This window comes from Marmota flaviventris, chromosome 12 (assembly GCF_047511675.1).
Source record: "Marmota flaviventris isolate mMarFla1 chromosome 12, mMarFla1.hap1, whole genome shotgun sequence".
NCBI lineage: Eukaryota > Metazoa > Chordata > Mammalia > Rodentia > Sciuridae > Marmota > Marmota flaviventris.
In genome coordinates this window covers 28,955,098-28,979,248 of record NC_092509.1, presented here as the reverse complement: position 1 = coordinate 28,979,248, position 24,151 = coordinate 28,955,098, and the positions used below count along the sequence as shown (strand labels likewise).

Below are 24,151 nucleotides of genomic sequence, written 5' to 3'. Positions count from 1 at the left end.
ATAAAGTATATATAAGTTCTAGATTGTGATTCCCAATCTATTTTAATTCATTGATGTCAATTTCATTGAAATATTCACAGAATTAAAGACTTTGGATTTATGGGGTTAATTAACCCTGCCTGGGTCACTCTCTTTGCCTTACACCCTCCACTGACACCCTATAAGCTCCTAAAGGAAAGTGCCCCTGTCTTATTCATCTTTGTATCCCCACCAGATAAGTACACATAAGAGGTCTAAATAAACAGTTGACAAACAAATAACTGTATTGTCTCTGGGAAGTATCATTGTCTTTTTTTCACTTACGGCATAAAAATTTGCTTAAACCCAGAATACATGATGCTAAAATTTTTCTAGAAGAGCTCAACATCCTTCACTCTAATTATTGCATCTGACAGAACCCAAAATTTCCTGTTGTGAATGAGCAATATCATTGCCATCTTCTGCTTCTTACTCAGAGAATGGTTTTCTGGGGCCAAACAAGCAAAAGATAAGTGATTCCCCAAATCTAAAAGAGATTGACTATACAGCCTATTTGTTCTTCAAAGCATAGCACATGATTGCTTTACATTTGTGTGCCATGGTTTTATTTACATTTTATTTTAATTCTTTTAAGGTGTTCCTTAAATATTATCACGTGGAACAGTTAAATCTAATGCGGAAAGAAGCCATTGACAAGCTCATTTTGATTCAAGCCTGTGTCAGAGCATTCTTGAGTTCAAGAAGATACCAAAAAATACAACAGAAAAGGAAAGAAAGTGCTATAATAATTCAGTCAGGTAATTACTCAGACACTTCACAATGTAACAAAGCATAATGTTCTGTTTTGATATAGGCATGAAATCAGATCTTCTAGCACTTGCTATATACAGACCTCCAATTTTCATGTAGCTTATATGTTTACCCCCAGTCTGAGTAGCCTTGATATTTTCCTCTATGTTAAATCTAATCAGATTGTTTCAGTGACTGACACTTCTAATATTTGAATAATTTTTTGTTTCAAGTAAAATAACTTTTAAATTTTCTGTCAAGGACTAGTGAAATGCAGCTGACCTATAGCACAAGATATGGCAAATTATTGAATTAATTATGGATCTCAAGAATCATATTACAGTATTATAATTCATCTGACAATGAGATTTTTCCTACTGTATTCCAAAGGTTACACTTGCCATAATTTTTGACAACTTAATTAAATTTTATTTTGTTAAAGGGCATTCATTTCTTTTTACTAGCTCTAGGGAAATAATATCTATAATCATACTTTCCTTCACAAATTCTTCTTAAAATGTTAATAGACTGTGTATTTTGCTGTCTATTTTTCTACAGGATGCTGAATTTAAATAGAGCCTAGTACGGTTGGTACCATGTCATTCAAACATTTTCGACCTGATACCCATAGCAAAACATGTATTTTACGTGATAACCTGATACATACACACAGCAATACACTCTGATATTTTCTATTCTAGTCTATTTCATTTCATTTTTAGATGCTAGATTTTGGCCCCTAAGTCGATTTTATGATCCTCTAAAGGTGTATAGTTGTATTCTGCAGAAAATTGATTTGTGGTGGGAATAACTGACATTCAAGACAGTCGCATCCCAGTCCCAGTTCCATCAATCAATAGCAGGTCATCATTATCTCTTTTGGAATTTTAAGCTGTGAACTTCTCACTAAGACATCAAAATGCAGTCCCTATAATTTGAGATCTAATCTTTCATCCACAGTTCTGAAATGCACAAAGCTCTGAAAACAAGTCTTTCAGAAATCATTTGGCAGTGGAACATGTCCTAATATAAAGTGAAGTTATGTGCAGTTCTGTATTCATTCCATTGAGTTGAAATATTCCATTTTTCTGAAGTATTCATTCGTTTGATATGGGGTGCTTTCTTGACATGAGGAATGTTACAGAATAGGCAATATCACTCACTGTTTCCTCTCTAAAATAAAATACTTCTGTTGGGTCTGAGGTGGGGACTTTCTATGTCATCCAGGCTAGTCTCAAACTCCTGGACTCAAACAGCCCTCCCACTTCAGCCTCCTGAGTAACTGGGACCTCGGGTACACACGCACTGCACTAGACTAAAACAAAATTCTGTAATCCAAATTCTGAAATGTATCAGGCCCCAAGGACAATTGGCCAAATGTCCAAAACCTGCAGTTAGATATAGATAATAAGGACTTTCTCCCATGAAGAGTAGAACATAACAAAAAAAAAAAAGAAAATAATCATTAGCAGATTTTCTGCAATTTTGTCATTGACTTGGTTCATCTGTATCATTCTAGTTTTATTTTAGTCCTTCCCTGGGTATGAAAGACCCTTCAGGGAGTCTATGACTGTAAATTGTATCTAGAAGCATCTTGTCACTGAGCCCATTTTAAAAAAAAACTGTTTTCTATGTGGCATCTTTAATTTCATTTTCCCTTTGACATTGATGGTCAAAACCACTTGTTTCTGTTCAACACTGCTTTGGGCCTTGCATGTTTCAGCTGCAAGAGGACATCTAGCCAGGAAACAAAGAAAAGAAATGGTTAGCATGAAAAACACAGCAGGAGCAACCATCCAGATGTGTGATCAAGAACCTGACTACAAGAAAAACTTTGAAAATAAGAGGTAGAATGATGTTCTTTCTTGTGCCATTTTGAAACAAAGGTTTTTTCAAACCAATAAGGTCATAGAACAGTGTTCACAGTCCCTCTCATACTAACCAGGTACTGACCCAAAAAATGTCAGTGAACATGCAGCGGCCACCCTCTTGCTCTTATCTTAGCTGGGAGGTCACTGGTATCTCACGCTGATGATCACACTTTCCTTCCCAGGGTGCTGTGCTGTGGCTCCCCTTGGCCTCTACCAGACTGCTTTCTGGAAGTAGTTCTGTTCCAAAGAATGAGTGTCCTTTGATAATAATTCTCCCTTTCCCCACATTCAAATACCTCTCCTCATCTAAACAGTGTCCTTGGGTCCATTCATTCATTTCTGTAGTCTTAAGAGCCAATATGCCAGTGTCCACTAAATCATAATCACCAGCTGCCCTTTCTACTTTTGAAATTTCTCATGTATGTTTCCAAGCGCATATGAGCAGATCACCTGAACTCATTTATTCAGCAATCTGTATGCTACGCAGTGGGCACACATAGATAAATGAAATAAAATCTCAACAAATTGCTTCCATCTTCCTGGTAAAGAAATATGACCCATAAGTACATTTCTAATGAAATGGGTTAAAATATGCAAGGAGTTTGGAGAGGGTAAGGAGGAGGGAACCCTGCCTTCATGATAAAAATTAAGGAAGAGAAAATACCTAAATGTTGCCTATGTGGAGAAACTTGAATTGATCAAAAGATAAGTGACTGATTCTCCAGGGAGGTAAAGATCATTCCAGCCCCAACTTTAACATCAGAGCTGGCCACAGAAGGTGTGAAAGAATGAGATAGAAGAAGAGATGGTGTCCTTCTCTCCCCACTCACCCACACCTGGTATTCTCTCACCCAACACACTGATACCAATAGTGAATCCCATAGATGGTTTTCCTACCATTTCTTCCCCTCCCCTTCACCCACACTCTCCCTATGACACCCAGGCCAGCCTTGTTTCCTTGTTTGACAAACACAATGTTTATCTGAAATGCAAAGGCATTTGGTGGTGTCTTCAGTTTTTTGTGTATTCAAAGACCTGCATATATGCTCTTTGTCCTTGCCTGTAACAAACAGTCCAAGTAAGTTGTTTCTCCTTGTTACTAGTTATAAAACAGTCCAGCGAACTTCAGAATGACCACCTGCATGTCTCAGGGACAGGAAGATGGATGCTATCTGTGACACCTGAGATACATAAACTGGTTGCAGATGGAAGAAAGAAACACCAATTTTACTACTTTTAGAAATTACTACTTGGAGAATTTAAATTACTACGTTTAGATATTACATTTAATGAGGAAGTCTGATGTTCAGTTAGATACTAATTTGCTTCCACCTTCTGAGGACACCAAGGGTTAGCTTTCAATTTAGCAGATACTTATTAAGCATCTACTACATGTCAGATCCACTTTAGAGCACATGAATGTGAATGAGAAACCTTCCCCACATGGACTGGCATGGGGAATTTGACATTTATTGGCCTGTCAGAGGCAGTGCACTGCAAAACCAGACATAAAAGAAGTACAAGGATTTTGAATGTTTTTGCCATAAAAAAGTGATAAAGTTGGAGGAAATGAATATGTTTAACCCAATGACACAATGGCTACATGTACTGAAACATCACCCGGTACCCCATTAATATGTATAACTTTTGTGTTTTATACATCAGTTAAAATAAATTTAATTTCTAAGAAAAAGTACAAGTAGAGAATCAAGGGACATTCAGAGGCAGGAAAGAGAAATGTCAGGGAAAGTGAGGCAGGCGCACCTGGCACACACCTACTTACCAAGCTCTGCTCTCTAGCACCCTCAGCCCTCCACGACTTCTGACTTTCCTTTCCTGCAGCCACCTGAAACCCTTGCTTTCCTTTACCCTTCCTTGAGCAGCCCCTGACCTGTGACCTAGAAAACTACACTTAGGATTTGGAAAAAGGTGGAGCCCTCCCACCCTCTCCAGCAGGAGTCAGAAGAGACCATCACCAGTCCTTCCCCTGCTGGAGCTCTGAAAGGTTCTCCTGAGAAGCATCTTTGCACATCTTTAGGTCCTCCACGTGCTGTGCTTGCCCCTGGCACACAGTGGAATGTCCTGTAGCATGAATTCAGACATGTAACTCATGTGGGATGGACCTGGCAATTTGAGCAGTGCATACAAGGTCTTACCAGTAAGATGCATTTGAAGTCTCAATACTAACTTATAATGTTTTTTTTTTTTTCGTGGAGTGTAGACATTTAGAGATTACATGCTTATCTTCTCGCATTAGTTGCCTATTTTGATTCAATATAAATATCCTGGTGAGTTTAATTAAGATGAAGTATTTAATTACTAGCATGGCCACTCTTCGAAATGATGGTGGGGATTCATGGTTCCCTGCATTGTTTTCTGTTTCATCCAAGATTCTGATAGGCCTTCAGAAGATGCCAGAGAAAGCCGAACAAGTGGTCAGTGGTATTAAGAAAATGGAGTCCCAGGAGTTTTTTCCACCTTTGACTCACAGAAGAGTCCTTCTTCACAACCAAATTGCAAAAGACCAAAACTCTCACATGTGTTCTGGGCTGATTTGAAAGTGTTGAGCACAAGCCCCCCCAGAGAGAAGGGAGAGGTATTAGAATGCCACGTTGTGACTTTTTAACTCCACCTAAATGCCATTGTTTAATTGATTTAAAAAAAAAATAAATGACAGTGGAATGCATTACAATTCTTATTACACATATACAGCACAATTTTTCATATCTCTGGTTGTATATAAAGTATATTGACACCAATTCATGTCCTTATACATGTACTTTGGATAATGATGACTATCACATGCCACCATCCTTGCTAATCCCCTGCCTCTTCCCTTTCCCTTTCACCCCTGTGCCCTATCTAGAGTTCATTTATTCCTCCCAAACTCCCCCTCCCTACCCCACTAGGAGTCAGCTTCCTTATATCAGAGAAAACATTCAGCATTTGTTTTTGGGGGATTGGCTAACTTCACTTAGCATTATCTTCTCCAACGCCATCCATTTACCTGCAAATGCCATGATTCTAAATGCCATTTTCATGTCTGTATTGCTCTTGTGAGGGTTTTGGCCTTGGCTTGCAGAGGAGGGGGAGCTATAAAGAAGAACAATTTCCTTATCTTCAAGTTAAGGTGAAATCAGTTTTAAAGGATATTGGCAAAGCAACAACAATCATGAGCTGTATCAGGACACTGCTCTAGCTTTAATTTTGTAAGCTATTTCCTGTGATCAATATACTTGGTGGTTATTAAACTATCTACCTGAACCTCATGTACACACTCAGCTTACTGGTCTCAAAACTAGGCATGTTTCCCACAACCTCTCATCACATGGCATTTTGTTCTAAAAATGATACAATTAAATTCCTAGAATTTTGGATATCTCGTGAAATGAAAATATGGATCTTTGTGTGCTTGCTGTATCTGCCTCTAAGCTGAAACTTGTTTTCTCATTATTCAAATAGTTGTAGAATAGAGTAGAGAGAACATTTTGGGAAGCTCTTGATTAATGTGACTTGATAAAATTTTTTTTGAGCTCTTTTTGCTCCTTTTGTTTTTCTCCCACCCTTTTATGGCTTGTAGCTGTTGCCAAAAGAAGTAATAAGCTCTCGTTTAGTATCATCATGTATTCAGATCTAATATTTTTTGTGCAGGGAATCTTTTGTGAAGAAACAGACAGAAAATGCAGTATCTACTAATGAAATTGTGATTCCAGCTTCAAATAATAAAGGGAGTCCTTTGGTAGGGAAGGCTTCTACTTTCAAAACCAAAGGGGAAGCCACCAATGCGGTTGAGAGTAACAACAGAGGATATCAAACTCCTCAAAAAGTGAATAATGTGTATGGAGAAAAGGCTGATCAAGAACTGTACCTCGTCGGGCACCCCTGGGCAGAAGAAGTAAGCCCCAAACAGAAGTATATCAAAGACCAAGAAGAAAACAAAATAAAGACAAAGGAGGAAAACACTGTGATCCAGAGTCACTATCAGAGGTACACTGAAGAAAGGAATTTTGAAGAATCAAAAGCAGCATATCTGGGAAAGGGGATCCTATCAGAAGGGCCATGCGACCCAGGACTTTGGTTAGCTGAGAATGAGAATTCCTTTAAAAAGACTTGGGAACCTACTCTTAACCAAAGGTCAGTTTCTCAAAATGCACATCATAGCAAAGAAAAAGAAAAGACTTCTGTAGTTACCCAGAACTCATCCGTGTACAGCCAGGAGAGAAGCCATCAGAGAGACCAGGCAGTCAAAGAGAGGCCCGTTGAACCAGTGATACAGGACCAGGAAGAAAGCAAAGCTGCTGTGTTCACTCAGAACAAATATGGGGGATTTATGCAAAGGCAGCAACTAAGGGAGGGCAGGGTGTCTCCTTCTTTTAAGAATGAAAAGATTCTTGCAACACCAGGAGAAGTAACAAGAAACACCCACAGTGTGTATTCCTGTCCCACAAAACATGAGGAAACCCCCAATATCAAGATGAAGGATGACAGATACTCAAAAGCAACTTCAGAAAAAGCAGCCTGTGATTTGGCGATATTTTCAAAAGAGGTATGTATACAAACAAATTTATTTACTAGTATAAATCTCTGGGAATGACCCAGTAGCTTAATTAAACAAATGATGAATAGTTGATGCATTGTTTCATCTGTTTGAGACTTTTTTAATTAAGTGTCTCGAGGATTATACTATTTAAATGCTGTATACTTTTTTAAAAATTTACTGTGATTAAAAAAAAAGCAAAAAAAATGTGGTAGAAACTTCATGTAGTGAGGATACTGGAGAGGTTTTAAAAGACTGGGATCGGATAGTGCAAAATTTCATGTTTCTATGAGACCTTTTGTTACTGCTAAAAAATATATAAGTTTTGTAAGTCCCCTAGTCTATTCTTTCTCCCTGACTCCAGTTTTAGTTGAAAAGGCATAATTAGATGTTAAAATGAGATATGTAGTCATAGTAAGATATGTATCTAATGAAACCCTCACAATAATAAGCAGATCATGGATAATTAAGATCACAAAGAAAAAAAAAACACAAGAAATTCTCTCATGGAGATTATTTCATATCACCCATAGGCATGTCTTAGGTTTTAGGGCTTCTGGCACGCATATATGGATTTCTAACAAATTATTACTGTGGGGAGATATAGGAACCAGTTCCTGTTAAGTTCCTGCTCTTTCTAGGCATTTAACCTGAAGGAAATGACTTTGTCCTAGCACTTTATTTTATCCTGTATAAAGTGAAAGGTTTTAACTTGGTGACCTCTAAAATACATGAATTCCTAGTGTAGTCAATGGTATATAAAATAAGAAGAAATATCATAATAGGCCAGTTCAAGGAAGTATCATCTAATATCCCTGAACCCTTACAATCTGCCTTTCGTCTCTGGTGGCAGCTGAGCCCATGAAAAATGCAATCATTGGCCTTGGTCCCCACCTTAGTGCTATAGGAATGGTCTAACATCTCCAACCTCTGGCTGTCAGTGGAGGTCTGCCATTGATTAATTTACCTAGTCCCTATTTTGGTTTTTTAGGCACCTGGAAATAGTGAATTTACATTCATGAATGAATGGATAGTGAATTCACATTTGGTGCATAAATTTGCTCACTCCAATAGTCAAATCAGGGATTAAACCTAGACCTGCTATATCACTGAGACACCAAAAAGAATTAGCATCACGGATTCATCCACCAGGGGCTGGCTAATGACACCATGGGGGTGGATTCAGTGCTCCACAGAGGCAGACAAGCAGGAGCCCACAGGCAACCCTAGCGGGACAGCCAGGTTGTCAGAGGTGGGTAGGTTGGAAAGAGAGAGTTGTCCTGAAGTCAAGCTAAGACTGGAAAGAAAAAAAGGGAAGGGGCTGAGGTTGTGGCTCAGTGGGAAAGTGCTTGCCTAGCATGTGTGAGGCACTGGATTACATTCTCAGCACCACATAAAAAAAATAAATAAATAAAGGTATTGTGTCCATCTATAACTAATAAAAATACTTTAAAAAGAAAGAAAAGGAGGGAAGCTCAGCATAGTGAAAGGCAGCAGAGGGCTTCCTCAGGATAGAATTAGAAAGGCAATCCCAGCAGAATGATAAGGGCAGACGTCAGACCTCAGGAACCCCAGGAAGGACTTGATGGAGATGGCATGGCACACTGTAGCATATGTTTGTCAGTTTTTTCATGAGAAATGTGAGATGAGTGAGTAGCACAAAGGGGGAAGTTATGTTAAGTGAGGACTATATCAGACCTTTGGTACAGGAGTCAGGGTGGGTTCTAGAGAAAGAAGGGCATGGGAGTGGCAGGGAATGTTAATAAAGAATTCAGAAGACCGCTGTGTTCCTATGGAATTCTAAGAATTCTTTTTCTTGATTTGTTCTGACACGTGACCTTTTTAGATATCAAAGTTATCTGAAGAATATTTCATTCTGCAGAAAAAAATGAATGAAATGATTTTGTCACAGCAACTGAAGCCACTTTATCTGGGTGTTGATCCCTGTAAGTCAATTAATGGACGGGTTTCTTCTCAGCAGTGCCTCTCAGGTAAAAATCAATAAAGCCAGAACTTCCTAACGGGGGAGAAAATGCCAGACACTTTATTAGTTTCCCACCTGTATTATTTGGTATATTTGAGGTGACTTGTTCTGTCTCCAGGGAAACCTTTGTTCCATTCCATTTCTTATAAGCATATACACATTTTTCCAGAATGTTCTTCCCACCTCCTACCTTCTCATACATCTTTCTCCTCTTGTTTTCTTCTTTTACTTTTTTTTTTTTTGTCTTTTACACACTTTAATTAGAACTTGTCATATGACACCCAGAAGGGAACAATAAACAATGGTTTAGAGAAAGTAGGCCAGGATTTAGAATCAATAAAAGAAAACAAACACATGAAATATTTCTATTTCTTTGGTCAGTATGAGCAAGCTTGAGTATAGGGTGGAAAGTGCAAATCTCTGTTCAGATGAACAAAACCCAGATACATAAGAAATACCATTATAAAATTTTCTTCTGGTCAGCCTCAGTCATACACTGCCCCCTTGGCACCAAACTAAAATGGTGAAGAATTCTATCTCATTAATTATCAATCCCCCACCACAGGGCTGTACAAAGGCCGAGGGAGGCCAGTGAAGGTCAAATAGAGTCTGCATTCGCCAGACATTTGTCTGTGAAGTTACTGCTGGGATACCCATTATCCCAGCTGGCCTCCTTCAAATTGAGAATCTCTGCTATTCTCAGACCCTACAGGCTGCACCTGGGAACTGGAGGTCTGGAGTCTCACTGTCCGCCATGTTCCAGGTGGCCTCCCCTCTGTGGCCTGATCAAAGCTTCAGGATTCCCATCTATGTGGACCCAGCTGACCTCTGGGAGATTTTTCTGAAAGAATCTGCATTTATTTTCCCTCACTTTCTTTTAGGCCTTCTGCTTTCTTGCCAGATACTTAATGCCATCTTTGGAATGAGTTTGACTTTTAGGAAAGACAGGAAGAGCAACGGGCCTTGTACAGCTTCTGATTTCTTCCTCACAAAATCTCTGAGGCAATAAAATACTAAGATAAGCTCAGCTACTCTCCTAGCATGGGAGGGAGGGGAAATAGGCAATATTTCTATCACTTACCCTGCTGTATTGCTTTGTAAGTCAAGAATGTGGCGAAGCTTAAAGCTTCAACAAAAAAACTTCAACCAAAGAACTGTGTACCTGCTAGCACTTGGGTGCTTTCTGCTGATGCTCTCCTGCTCCCTAGTTCTGGCCACAACCTTTTGCTTTAAAGAATAGAGTTTTAACAAGTCAAACCCCAGAGGTCCTTAGGTTGGCTGTTGCCCATGATCTGTGCCCCAAGGCACATGACCTGTGACTAGACAGAGGAGGAAGGTATCAGCGGCAGATTCCCACTTGGTTGCATGTGGCTATGCTGGTGTGTGTGGGCAGTGAGGTGCAGAGGTGTGGGGATGCAGGGGAAGCCAGGCAGGACCTCTACAAAGCAGCTCATAAAGTCCATGTTTATCCAAGTCCATGGCTGGAAAGAGGAGGTGGAAGTGGGAAGCACCACCTTGGGAGGTTGTGGAAGCTGTTGGTATGTGGCCTGGCTATCACTTTTGAACTTCCAGGGACTTTGGAGAGGCCTGAAAAGCAGCAGAATGACACTAGAAAATCAAGTCATGATTCACTTTCTTCTTTAATCTTCCATTGTTTTACTTGGACTTAAGAAGAATATCAGAGATCAATTATTAGCTTACATGAAGAAGATTGTAAGTCAGAACCATTTCTTTAACCCTTTGGGTTTAGAGGAAGAATCTTTTTGTTCCCTATAGAGGTGGAGAGGGTATGTATTCTACAATTGTTGAAGGCTAAATTGGCAAACATCTAATTGTCCTGAGTGCCCAAGAGTAGCAAAGAAAGTACCTTGAGAGGGTCTGAAGTGACCCAGAAGGCACAGAAGGACCTGGGTGGACCTGACATTCCAAAATCTAGGAGTAAGGGAAGATGCCATTGATGCCAGTGACCAGAGACTAGACAGGACAAGTCACTCAACAGATGCTGTTGAACAGCCCAAAATGGCTACAGAACAGGTGTCCACTCCTCACTAATGCCTTAGAGATGCTGAAATCTCCCACTCTACCCCCAACTTTGATGTGGCCCTGAGCTGACAAATGGCCACATCAAAGTTGGGGGTAAGTTTACTTAGACACTAAGACAATTGAAAGCAATTGAGTTGAACTAGGACTTGTTAAAAAAAAATACTAGAAAGTAAAGATGAGCCCTAAGAAGTAAAAATTAAGTCTAGTTTTAGGAAAATTAAGTTATATTTTTGTGAATCTGAATTGTAGTGGTGAAAAAAAAATGTAACTTTGGTATAGGCAAACAGCTTCATTTTTTAAAAGATCATTCTGATCACGTTACGTGAATAGAATTTGACCACATGAAGGGAAATGTGGAAGGCCAGCACAAGAGTCTGGCAGTCTGGAGGAGGAGGTGGTCAAGAAGGTAGTTTAAAGCTGATCAGTCAATAGATTGCAAAGGATTTGGTGATAGATTGCATGAGATGGGGCAAGTCAAGGTTTCCAGCATGATCAGCAGGGTATACCTGAGGTGGGAAGGGTTAGATGAAGAGCAGAGCTGTGGGTTGGGGTCAAGGCATGTCAAATAAGAGAAACCGTTGATGAATTCAGGTCTCTTAGGTAGGCAGGTGGACACTGACATGGTAACTGAAGCCATGTACTAGGTAGGATTTTGCAGGGAATCCTACAGTGAGAAGAGAAGAGAGGGAAAGGGGAAGAGGAAGGAGAAGGGGGTTTAATACAGGAGCTTAGACATGGGCAGGACAGGTAGAGAAGACTCGGCAAAGAGAAACAACCAAAGAAGATGGAGGATGGCCAGGGAGCCTGGAACCTCAGAGGCCAGGGCAAGAAGGGGGTTTAATAGGCTAGTGGGCAAAATGATGCTGAGAGAGCAAAAAAAGAACTATAAAATATCCAGGAAATTTTCTACTTGTTAACAGTTGTTAATTGAATTCTCCAAATGTTATTTGAATATTAGAACAGACACGGAAGGAAAGAGGGATATAATCATTGGGCTCCTTTTGGAGAGATTTATCCCCCATATCTGTGATTACAAACCATATTCATATATTTTAATGATTTGTTTATTTTTAAAATTTTTTGAATAGCTTATAAACACTCACTATAAAATATAGGCCAGAGAATTTAAATCAAGGTCACAAATTGGGCCAGATATTGCTTGATTAATATCTAATCCTCACAAAGGAACCAAATTCATTATTGTACCTTTGGTTGTGCAGCTTTATCTCAGGATAGGAAAATTCCATCCTATGTTAGATTTTCTAATTTTTCTTTAAGAACAGCCTATTTTTGCTAATCTTCTGTCAACATTTTTTAATTCCATATTTTTACTGGTGCATGATAGTTGTACATACTGGTGGGATTTGTTGTTACATGTTTGTACATGCATCCATTATAAGTATATAATTTGGCCAATATCATTTGCCAGTATTTCCCCTCTCCCCCCTTCTCCTGGTCCCTTTTCTCTGCTCTACTGATCTCACTTCCATTTTCATGAGATTCCCCATCACCACCATTCTTTTCCTTTTTTCTCTCTAGCTTCCATATATGAAAGAAAACATACAACTTTTTACCTTCTGAGTCTGGCTTATTTTGCTTACCATAATGTTCTCAAGTTGCATCCATCTTCCTGCAGTGACATAATTTCATTTTTCTTTATGATTGAATAAAACTTTATTTTGTATGTGTGTATATATGTATATATATACATATATATACACACACATTTTCTTTAGCCTAGGTAATGGACACCTAGGCTGGTTCCATAGTTTGTCTATTGTGAATTATGCTGCTATAAATATGGGTATGCATATGTCACTGTAGTATGATAATTTTAACTCTTAAAGATAAATACCAAGGAATGGTATAGCTGGGTCATAGGTGGTTCCATTCCTAGTCTTTTAAGGAATCTCCATCCTGATTTCCATAGTGGTTGTACTAATTTACAGTCCCACCAACAGTATAAAATTGTTCATTCCTTTTACTCCATATTCTCTCCAGCATTTATTATTTGTTTGTATTCTTGATGACTGTCATTCTGACTGGAGTGAGAGGAAATCTTGGGATAGTTTTGATTTGCATTCCCCTAATTGCTAATGATGGTAAACATTTTTTCATGGATTTGTTGGCCATTTGTGTTTCTTCTTTTAAGAGGTGTCTGTTTAGTTCATTTGCTCATTTGTTAATTGGGTTGTTGGTTTTTTGTTTTCTGAGTTCTTTATATATGCTAGATATTAATCCTTAGTCAGAAGAGTAGCTAGCAAAGATTTTCTCCCATTCTGCAGGTTTTCTTTTCACATTCTCAACTGTTTCCTTTGCTGTACAGAAGCTTTTAATTTGATGCCATCCCATTTATTAATTCTTGGCATTATTTCCTGAGATTTAGGGGTCCAATTGAGAAAGTCATTGACTGTGCCTAACTATTGGACTGTTGACCCTATGTTTTCTTCTAGGAATTGCATAGTTTCTGGTCTAATTCCTAGGTCTGTGATCCATTTTGAGTTGGTTTTTGTGCAGGATGAGAGAGAAAGTTCTAGTCTCATTCTTCTACATTTGAATAACCAGTTTTCCCAGCACCATTTGTTTAAATGGTCGTCTTTTCTTTATTGTATGTTCTTGGTACCTTTGCCAAGATCAGATGACCGTATCTGTATGTGTTTGTCTCTGTGTCTTCTAATCTGTACCACTGGTCTATGTATCAGTTTTTATGCCAGCACCATGCAATTTTTGTTACTATAGCTCTGTAGTAAAATTTGAAGCCAGCTATTGTGATGCTTCCAGCATTGCCATTTTGGCTAGAATTCCTTTGGCTATTCTGAGTTTTTCATTCTTCCAAATAAATTTTAGGGCTGTTTTTTCTAGTTGTGTGAAGAATGGCATTGGTATTTTGCTGGGGATTGCATCAGATTTGTATATTGCTTTTGGTAGTATGAACATTTGAAAAACATTAATTCTGCCTATCCATGAACATGGGAGATCTTTCCATGTTCTGTATCTTCTATTTTTTTCTTTGATGTTCTTTAGTTTACATTGTAAAGGTCTTTCACCTCCTCGGTTAGATTTATTTCCTTTCCACACTTAAACCAAGAATTCTCATGACCCATTCCAGATTCTTGCAGATCTAGTGCTTTTTCCACAGTTATTTTTATATACCTCACAGGCATCACAAACTTCCTAAAAGGTATTCAGATGCACATTTGTTGGAGGGAACAGATTATCAGTACCAAAATCTGTATGTACTTATCCTCAAAGTTTTTTCATATATGTTATCTCTGCCTTCTTCAAGTAGATTTTCGGTCTTTTGCATTGCACAGTGACAGTAATTAACTGCTATTAATTTGTTGAAAAGCTGCTTAATTTCCTTCAAACACTATTTTGGAACAAAGTACAGTGGCCAGTGGAGTAAGATTTTTGTAAATTTGGTTTTATCAAATGAAGAATGTAACATTATAGTCTTTAAATGCTGATTCATTTTCTTATATTATCTGCTCTTAAACTCCTCTAGTCAGAAAAGAAGGTCTTCTAAAGATACGCTATCTCCTTAGTTAATCAGAAGTGCTAACCACAGAATTGGAAACCTTGAAGTGCAAGCAGCTGTTCTCACCTGCAGAAGAAGGATACAGGTGAATGGCTGATGTGTTAGCACAGGTTCCACAGGCCATCTGGCAGGACAATACTTCCTGGAAGATCATACTTTCCCAGGAAATATTTAATTTTGGAAACCAATGTCAAATTTATTTACAGATAACTCTGCCATTACAGTAGCCTAAAAGCCATCAAAACTTATTTCATACCTCTCAAAAACCTGCAGGTATCTTTGATAATTTGCTATACCCAGCTCTGTGTTGAAGAACTCACTAAGCCTTGGCTGAATTATGGAAAATGACCTGGAAAATCTTACCTCTTATTTTTTTAAAGCCCTAGAAAACATGGATAATACATGAAGATTAATTAAATTTTTCAAATGAAGTTTAACAAACTATAACCTGTAACTGTAACTTTATTTTATAAGGGCTCTTTCTGTGAGATATATGTTTAAATGTGTTGAAGAATCAGGTAAAATTATATCCAAATGAAAGCCAAGGACAAATTAAGTTTAAAAATAAAATAAGGTAAATATATGAACTTATTTTGTCATTTGTTTGGAAATAATTGTTATAAATTGAAAATGAGAGGAGCCAACTACACCTGCATTTCCACTGAGAGAAATACAGTATGAGAGGGTGATAATTAGAGCATGGCCATTGGATCACAGACCCCAACAAAATGCTCTAGTATTTGTCTATATCGACATCACCTGTATTGCATGATTTCTCCCTGCAGAGTTCTCCTTTGTAGGATGTTTTTCTGCTTAGTTATGGTACACCTGGTGGTTTGTGTTGCCCATTGTGAAGAGGGAAGAAAAGATTAGTTATATGATAAATAAAAAGCAGATCATTCATTTGATAAAACCAAAACATATTTTGGTACCCGCAAAGCACATTCTTTTTCTCTTTTTCTGACTATCCAACAGGCTGAAAGTTTTTAATGGGTTGCAAGGTTAATAAATAAGGATGCTGTTATAATTCCCATGCTTTATTTACCCAATATCATTAGTAGGTTCAATACCAAGTCAGAGCAGTCCCTTTCCATATACACATATAGTTGATCTTATGGAAATATTTTTATGTTGCTTTCAAGTAAATGTCAAGGGGAAAATAGCAATTTTCTATTTATGTTGAAATGTTTATGTCATTTAGATTTACAAAATAGCCCTAGTATTTTCAGTTATTATGGTACAGATTTGATCTGCTTTACAGTATCTCTATCACTTCACTGTAATGCTGGAATCTAGAAATGTGTTTTTCAAACTGTACAAGAATGCATCTCCACATGTATCAACAAACTCCACATGTGAAAGCCAGGGAGTTCAAATAATGGTGAGCTGTGTATTTTCTAGGAATATCTTTTCATGAAGAGTAGAAAATAATGTGATTTCAGAAGTTCTATTGCTTCCTGAATCAGTATGCCTCTGGTGAACACTTACCTTCTTAAGTTTACTTGTTACTTCCCTTCCTGCATAAGTAGCATTACTAATTCCTCAAAATTCTCTTTAAAAAAGAAATACTTTTAATCATACTTCATAATTGCTTTGAGAACCATTTTTTTCTATTATAATTTTATTAAATACTAATTATAAAAAAAACAGTTTGCCTGGGTTGGGTTTGTGGCTCAGTAGTAGAATGTTTACCTAGCAAGTGTGAGGCACTGGGTTCAATTCTCCACACTGCATATAAATAAATAAATAATAAAGGTCCATCAACAACTAAAAAAAAAATTTAAAAAAAAAACAGTTTGCCTTATGTAAGTTTACACTCTATAAACTATGGATTTCTAATACACTGACTGAATTAGTTCAGGCAATATATTGAAACTAGAAACCTTAAGTGGAAACAACTTAATTTTTTAAACCCAAATTATCTCTCACCATCTCATAATTTTTATCTCTTCTAACATACAAAGGACACTGAATTGACATAGAAGCAGTTTGTTTCCTCCAAACTTACCATGAAATTCTTTTTTTAAAAAATGCACACATACACAAAGGTCAACAATGTCATTCAGCATTGGAAAAAGAGATTTTAGTTTTTCATTTACATATTTTAATACCATAGTTTTTAGCTAAACAAGATCAAATCAAAGAGAAACTGCATAGCAAATTTAAAATAATAATATAACCAATAAGGCAAATTCATCTACAGAGTATTTATAATTTTGCTGCTAGAGAAAAATGCCTTCTTTTAAAATATCTAGTGTATTTTAGAAATTGTCCTTATAAGTAGACATACTGGGTCAGTTCATAGACCCCCAAGAATCAGAACTGAACCAGGTTACTTTTTCTGACCATAATACAACATAGAAGTGGAAAACAAATCTGCAAATTATAAGTCATAGTAAATAAATTAGAATTATAAGTTATTTCAAAATAAAAAAGAATAGCCATATATTAAAATTATGAATGATAAGTAGCCAGATCCTAATTTAAATGGGAAGTAGCCAGAAATTTCCTAATATGATAGGAAATTTCAAATTATTACATATTTCTATTGTATATTGAGAGCAAAGAAATGTGAATAAAAGGATGTAAGCTAAGAAATTTTATTTTAAAAAGGAAAAATGAATATTCAACCCCAGGAAAAATTGGAAAAGGAAAAAATATTGATGATACAGAAACACAATTATCTAAATGAAGATAAGAATGTTTTTAAAAATGAAAGAATAGACAAAGTTCTGGCTAATTATTTTTAAAAGGATCCCAAAATATTAGAAATTAGAATGAGATTATAACAATGATAGTTGAAAATACTAAAATATTACATGCTATAAATAAAGTTTAACAAAAGCAATGTGGGGATGGAAGATAAATTTCAAAGAAAAAATGTAAATATGATAATCTGTCTATCAAACAATTACCTCCAAAAAAGTTTCCAAGGATGTGTAGTATTTAAGCAAATGCATTCAAATATTCACAGAACAGATAATTTCCATACTATATAATCTGTATAACAAAAATATAGAAAGTTACCTCTTTTACAAAGTTCATACATCTTAGAACAAAAGTCTGAGAAACAACATTTTTTTAAAAAAAAAGTTAGATCAGTTATGGATTTAGAAAAAAGTATAGTAATAGCTAGTGGAATGAAATAGTACTTTAAAGGACTTTTCAAATAAGCCAAGATACATGCCTGTAATCCCAGTCAATTGGGAGGCTGAGGCAGAAGAATTGCAAGCTCAAGGCCAGCCTCAGCAACTTAATGAGAACCTGTCTCAAAATGAAAAATAAAAAGGGCTGGAGATTATAGCTTAGTAGTAGAGCACCCCTGCATTCAATCCCTAGTACCACTAAATAAATAAATAAATAACAAAGAGACTGTCTTAATAATACTTTAGAATATAACGTTATATTAAAGGTCAAAAGAAAAAAAAAGTCATCTTGATAAATGCAGGTGCAGTTGTCAATAAAATCCAACACCTGGTACTGATGAAACACAAAACTCTTATGAAACTAGAAATAGGATATTCTTTGGCAATATGAAAGATATATTTCCTGAATTAAACATCAGCATCATAATTAACTGTAAAACACTAGAAGCAGTTCCACTAAATAAATGCAGGATTAAGATAAATTGCTAGAAAAATATTTTCTCTTATTTGGGGGGAATTTCTAATTGATGCAATAAGTTAGCAAAGAAGAGTTTCTGACAATCACACTTATCAAAAAAGAAAAGATAGAATTGTAGAAGTATTACTAGACAATGTGAATTTTGTCTTAAAGATGCAAAGTATGAACCTAAGTCATGATTTGTACAACCAATAGAATCCAGTAAGGATAGAAATCGACTTTACATATTTGTTCCCAGAAAATTTATCAAGGGAAAAGAACTCATTGCAAAAATAAATCTTGTAGGAAAGCTTACAAGAAAATCACAAAAAGAAGAGGTGTGGGGCTGGGATTGTGGCTCAGCGGTAGAGCACTCGCCTAGCACGGGCGGGTCCAGAGTTCCATCCTCAGCCTGGGTTCCATCCTCAGCACTACACAAAAATACAGGCATTGTGTTGTGTCCATCTACACCTAAAAAATTTTTTTTAAAAAAGATAACGTTAGAAACAAAAAGAAGAGGTGCATGATGGAATGATACATTGTTTCTAGATTGGAAGATAAGGTACTGTAAACATGACCACTCCAAAATTAATTTCTAGGTTTAAAAGAAGTTGCATTCAAAATCTCTGTGAAATTTTCTTTGGAACTTAATAAATCCCCCTAAAGATCATTTGTAAATTTCAGAGAGGGAAAGAATAATTACAAATGAGGACTTTCTTTATTTGATTAGTAAAATTATGCAATAATAATTCAAAACATAGGCCTTTGTTATAAAAATTAGTCACAGATTAATGAAAGAGAGTAGCCCTAAATTTGGAATGAGTATTTACAAAATAAAAACAAAAAGCAAAAAACCTGTCATTTACAAAAAGATACCTCACAAACCTATAAGAAATGGATGGATAATGCTTAAAAGTTTCTTTGATTGGGGGGTGGGGAGAAATAAAATACATCCTTACATTATGCTGAATACCCAAGTATTTTCCAAATATTTTTTAGAAGATCAATCTTTAATCATTTAAAGATAAGACCTAAACCAAGAGAAACCAATTTTATAAACTGAATATTTCACAATCTCTGCTTAGAAAAAGATAAAACATAAGAAATAATAAAAAGGAATTATGAGGCAAAACCATGAAAGATTTAGATTGCACAAACATTAAAACCTAGAGATTCAAAAGCATCATTAAACGTTGAAAGAGCTGAAGACAAACTGGTTAAAATGTTTAGAACAAGGTAAAAAGGTTAACATGTAGAACAGAAGAAAGAGTTCTTATGGATTATTAGGAAAAGCATCAATAGTTCTAATGGAATATGGGACTAAGACATTAATTTGCTTGTAGAAGAAGCAATGCAGATGACAATACTCTAAGAATAAAGATATACATATTAAAACAAGTTGCTAGTTTTTACTTATCAAAATGGCAAGTATGAAAAAATATTTTAACAATGATGAGAATATGCTTGCTGAATCATTTCCAGACATAAGGGTAAAACTGTAAAGAGCCAACATCTTGAAAAGTGATTGACAATGTAAAAATAATAACGATTATAACAATCTGAAATAGTTTACATCACTGACCCAGGAAACCCATTTATGAGAAGGAAATAAGTTGAAAAAGAAAAATTTATGTACATGGCAAGAAACCAAATTGGACAATAAGAGAATGTTTAATAAGTAATGACACATTCATACAGGGAATAGTAATGGCCCTTAAAATTAATTTTTCAAAGAATAACCTGAGCAGACTGCTACAATTTAACTACTAATCTAACTACTGGATAAAATATTGCAGAATGGGAATTGGAATACCGTAAATAAGTCAGCTTAATCTGCCCACACTCGAGATGGTTCATTAACAAGAGTTCTAGAAAAGTTGAACGGCTGAATGGAAACAAAATGCTCCCTCTGCAGCCTTGTGGATGCTCCCCATCCCTCGCTGAGTTTGCTTCATGTAAAATTAACAATCTGATTAATGTCATTGCAACCTGGTACAGAGCTTCCACAGAGCTGTATGATGAGAGCGTCATCTCATTATGTCATCTTTGCTACCAAACTGCCTCAAACCACTAGAAGTTTGCTTGACATCTCTTCTAGCCAGCCCTTCTAAGCCAGCTTAGAGCATGTGACCAAATGCACTCTAATTAGAAATAATGGCTTTTAAAAAATACCAGTGTATTCCACCTCATCTTGATGAGAACCAAAAATTCTTATCTATGTGTGATAAGAAAACTAAATGTTACATGTTTAGAATCCAAGAATGTTATTCTCTTCTGTGTTTTTAAAAGACCAATCTAAGAGAATGATTGTGACTAGTCAATTAATAATTTTTAACATTTGGCCTTTTAGGAAAAAGAATGTCAGTGTTTATCTCAGGCTATATATCCAAATATTCTTTTCAGATAAATAAAGACAACATTAATTTGAAAAAGAGCCAAGAGGTAGTTAGGGGTCTTAAATGCCACCCCTGAGTTCCTCTTGTTCTCCCAGCAGGTAAGCGTGATTAGTGTGTGTGTGTGTGTGTGTGTGTGTGTGTGAGAGAGAGAGAGAGAGACCATATCCTCAGCTCATGGACCTCATCCCAATGGAGATGAGGGAATTAGATGGCTGATCTATGCTGATCATCTCCAAGAAACAAGGAATCTTCCAGAGGGTGTGTCTATTCCCACCCTACAGACAGGGCTGCTCTCTCCTCCTCTTTCTTCTGTGTCTACGCTCAAAGAAAGGTGAGGGGGAGGCAGAAGGCAGCCCCTTATGTAAATCTAAGAGTATAATTATAAAACTAAAAGTTGTTTTCAAGGTTCTGAATATTAGTGCAAATCATAAAGAGGCAAAAAGCTGAAAGTCCATTGATAGGTACAGGCATAAGCTGGTGCCACGTCCCGCATAACCATTAATTCAGGTTCCTGGACCGGGCATGGAGGGGATGGAGAAGAGACAATCAGACACACAAATAGAGAAAAAACTGGATCTCGGTGGTTAACTACTCCTTGGTTGGAAGGTAGTGACACACAGCAAGCTCAGCACATTTATTATATAGGTATAAACATCCCAAGGATTTATTGTGAGAAAGTTTTTTCAAAGTAAGCAGAACCAAGGTCATGAGTATAAGCAGCCTGATTATGATTATCAGCTTGCACCCATAACTTTCTCCCCCCGGCAGCTGGTATCTGAACCTCAAGGTCAAGAACTGAATAGCTCCGTGGCTGGCACAGAACCTCCTATTGAACAGGGCATCACCATAGCAACTGGGCAGTCTCAAATTGACACCTTCAAACCAAGAGTTCCCAACAAGCTGGTCCTAGGGCACTGGTATTCAGTTGGTAGAAAAAGAAAAGCCAAAGGAATGGGTTAGTGCTAAGGACCTAGAGCAGGACAAGCCCCTGCCCTTAACACTTTGCCTCAGGTAAACTCAGGAGAAAGGTACCACACAGGAAAAGCAAGAGGTCAAACCCAAGGCAACCACGAGAATTGAAGACATCTCCAGAAGCCAGAGGAATGAGGCCATGCAAGGCAGATAGGAACACTTGGGAACTGGAGAGTCCACCATGAGCTCAGAACCTGTATGCAGACCTCCTGAAGTGCCAGCCTGGCAGAGGGCAGATAAGGTGAAGGGTGGAAGCTGCAGCTTCTCAAAGGCAGGTAATAATCATGACTGGCTGAGTCTGCCTTTAACATACAGTAATGCAAATTCCTCCCTTCTAAGATTTCCTGTAGTTCACTGTATTGCTTGAAGGTCATGGACTGTCAGAAGGAAATGGAAATTTACAACAACTAAAGAATTGATGTCTTAAAGAAAAAAATATAGCAACACAAGGTCTCTTCTGTTAATATCTGATTTAGACATAGGATACTTATGCAAATTATACTGTGCGGGTATAGTTAAGTAAAAGTGCAATTATCATTAAAAAGAGAATAATACTGAAATTTCATTTTCTAAAGCAAATGTTGGCAATGAGTTTTTAATCTGTTTCCTGTCTTCAAATGAAAAATATTGAGATGCTTATCAATTCTATATGAAAAAAAAGAGGTACATTTCTGATAAATTAAAACCCTTAAGGAAATTATTACCAGAACTGCAATATAAATAGATGTCTTACCTTCTGGCTATAACCTTTGCAAGCTAATATTTATCATGCACATCACACAAAATAACCACAAACCTAATTTTGCTAGTGCCAACATTGATATGCTACTGATAATTTGTGATTATAAATGTTTATGTCATTTTTGTAATTAAGGGGTTAGAATGATGTTAGTAGATGGAGTTTGTACTCTCCCAAAGGAACAAAATTTCAGAGAGCCATTACAGGGCAAAGTAAACTTATGCCTCTGAAATATTTGTATGCTGGTAAATTCAAGGGAAGTTTGCCCTTAAATTTTTTTAAAAACATAATCCAAGGAAATGTTAACAGAGCAATCAGAACCTGCTGAATGCATTCATCAGTAATTTTTATTTACTGACCACCCTCCCACCTTGCGTGGCAATATCTTAAGTGAAACACCCTTAAAGAATATTCATTGCTCCACTTTAGATTATCCTGGTGAAGGGAAAATAGTTAATAATAAACACTACTGCAGATTCTACAAGACAAGAATTAATCAGAAATTCTAAAAATCCAGACATTTTGACTTTGTTATCTTTATAACTATTCACACCCACATGCATATTTATAATTTTACATAAATGTGACCTTACCATACATTTCAGAGGTTATTTTAATGTAGTTTTTTTCCTTCTTCTCTTTTTTCCTGTTCATTTTCCTGTTCTCCCTCTCAACCCACATTACCCTCCCTTCAAGGGACCGCTTATTATTAAACTATGTATTCTTTCCTATTTTCCATAGATGTATATTCATGCACTTATATATCCAACATTAAAGTTTTACTATTATTTTATGTAATTGGATTAATGATATAAACCCTTCAGCAGCTTGATTTTCTCACTCAGCTCCTTGTCAGGAAACTCTTCACATCAACTAGTACAGCTATAATTCATTCTTAATAACTGCATAATATTCCATTTGGGGATTATAAAAATTATATAAATTTTTCTCCATTGTTAGATATTCACTTTGTCTCACATTATTTTGCCACTCTGAAAAATGTTGCACTAAATATCTTTGAAAATGTTCTTGTCTACTAGGATTTTAGTTTTATAGGAAAAATCCTCAGTGGTAGGATTATTGAGTTGAGAGGTATTTTTGATTTTGATAGCTTGCTTTCCTAAAAGGTTCTAACAGTCAACATTTCTTTTAACAATTAAATACACTTGTCCCGAATAGTAAGAATACACTTGTCCTGACATCCTGTCCTGAATTGTTATCCATCTTTTTAATCTTGGCTGATGTGTCTAGAGTAAAAAGATATCTTATTTTTATTTTAATTTCATTGTATGATTGTGCTTTCCCATGCTTACTTGATTTTTAAATTTGCTCATCTTGAACTTCCTATTGTATCTTTTGATCATTTTTCAGTCTCTACATTTGTAGTTGTTTATGTTCTTTGTATATTAAAAACACCAACCCTTTTATCTGTCATCTGTGCTATAAATAATGTTTTCCTAGTTTATCACGTGTCCTCTGACTTGATTGCATAAAAGGTTTCTCTGCCCCGTCACTTTGTGTGTGTGTGTGTGTGGGGGGGGGGGGGTTCTTGAGGATTGAACCCAGGGCATCAAGCATGCTAGTCAAGTGCTTTATCATTGAGCAACACCCCAACCCCCCCATCTGTTTTTAATAGGCAAATATGTAAACTTTCTTATGACTTCTAAATTTGAATGAAGACATTTACTCCCCTAGATTGT

At 36.7% G+C, this 24,151-nt stretch overlaps 1 protein-coding gene across 1 annotated transcript in view; it reads left to right on the top strand.

Moving 5' to 3' along the window:
• Myo3a (myosin IIIA) overlaps positions 1 to 24,151 on the top strand; it is a 199,550-nt gene that overhangs the window by 157,942 nt on the left and 17,457 nt on the right. Inside the window, exons 26-29 of the mRNA XM_027953097.2 lie at positions 614 to 776; positions 2,492 to 2,615; positions 6,291 to 7,185; positions 9,023 to 9,167. Coding sequence (XP_027808898.2) covers positions 614 to 776; positions 2,492 to 2,615; positions 6,291 to 7,185; positions 9,023 to 9,167 — 1,327 coding nt within the window. The remainder of the gene's footprint in view (positions 1 to 613; positions 777 to 2,491; positions 2,616 to 6,290; positions 7,186 to 9,022; positions 9,168 to 24,151) is intronic.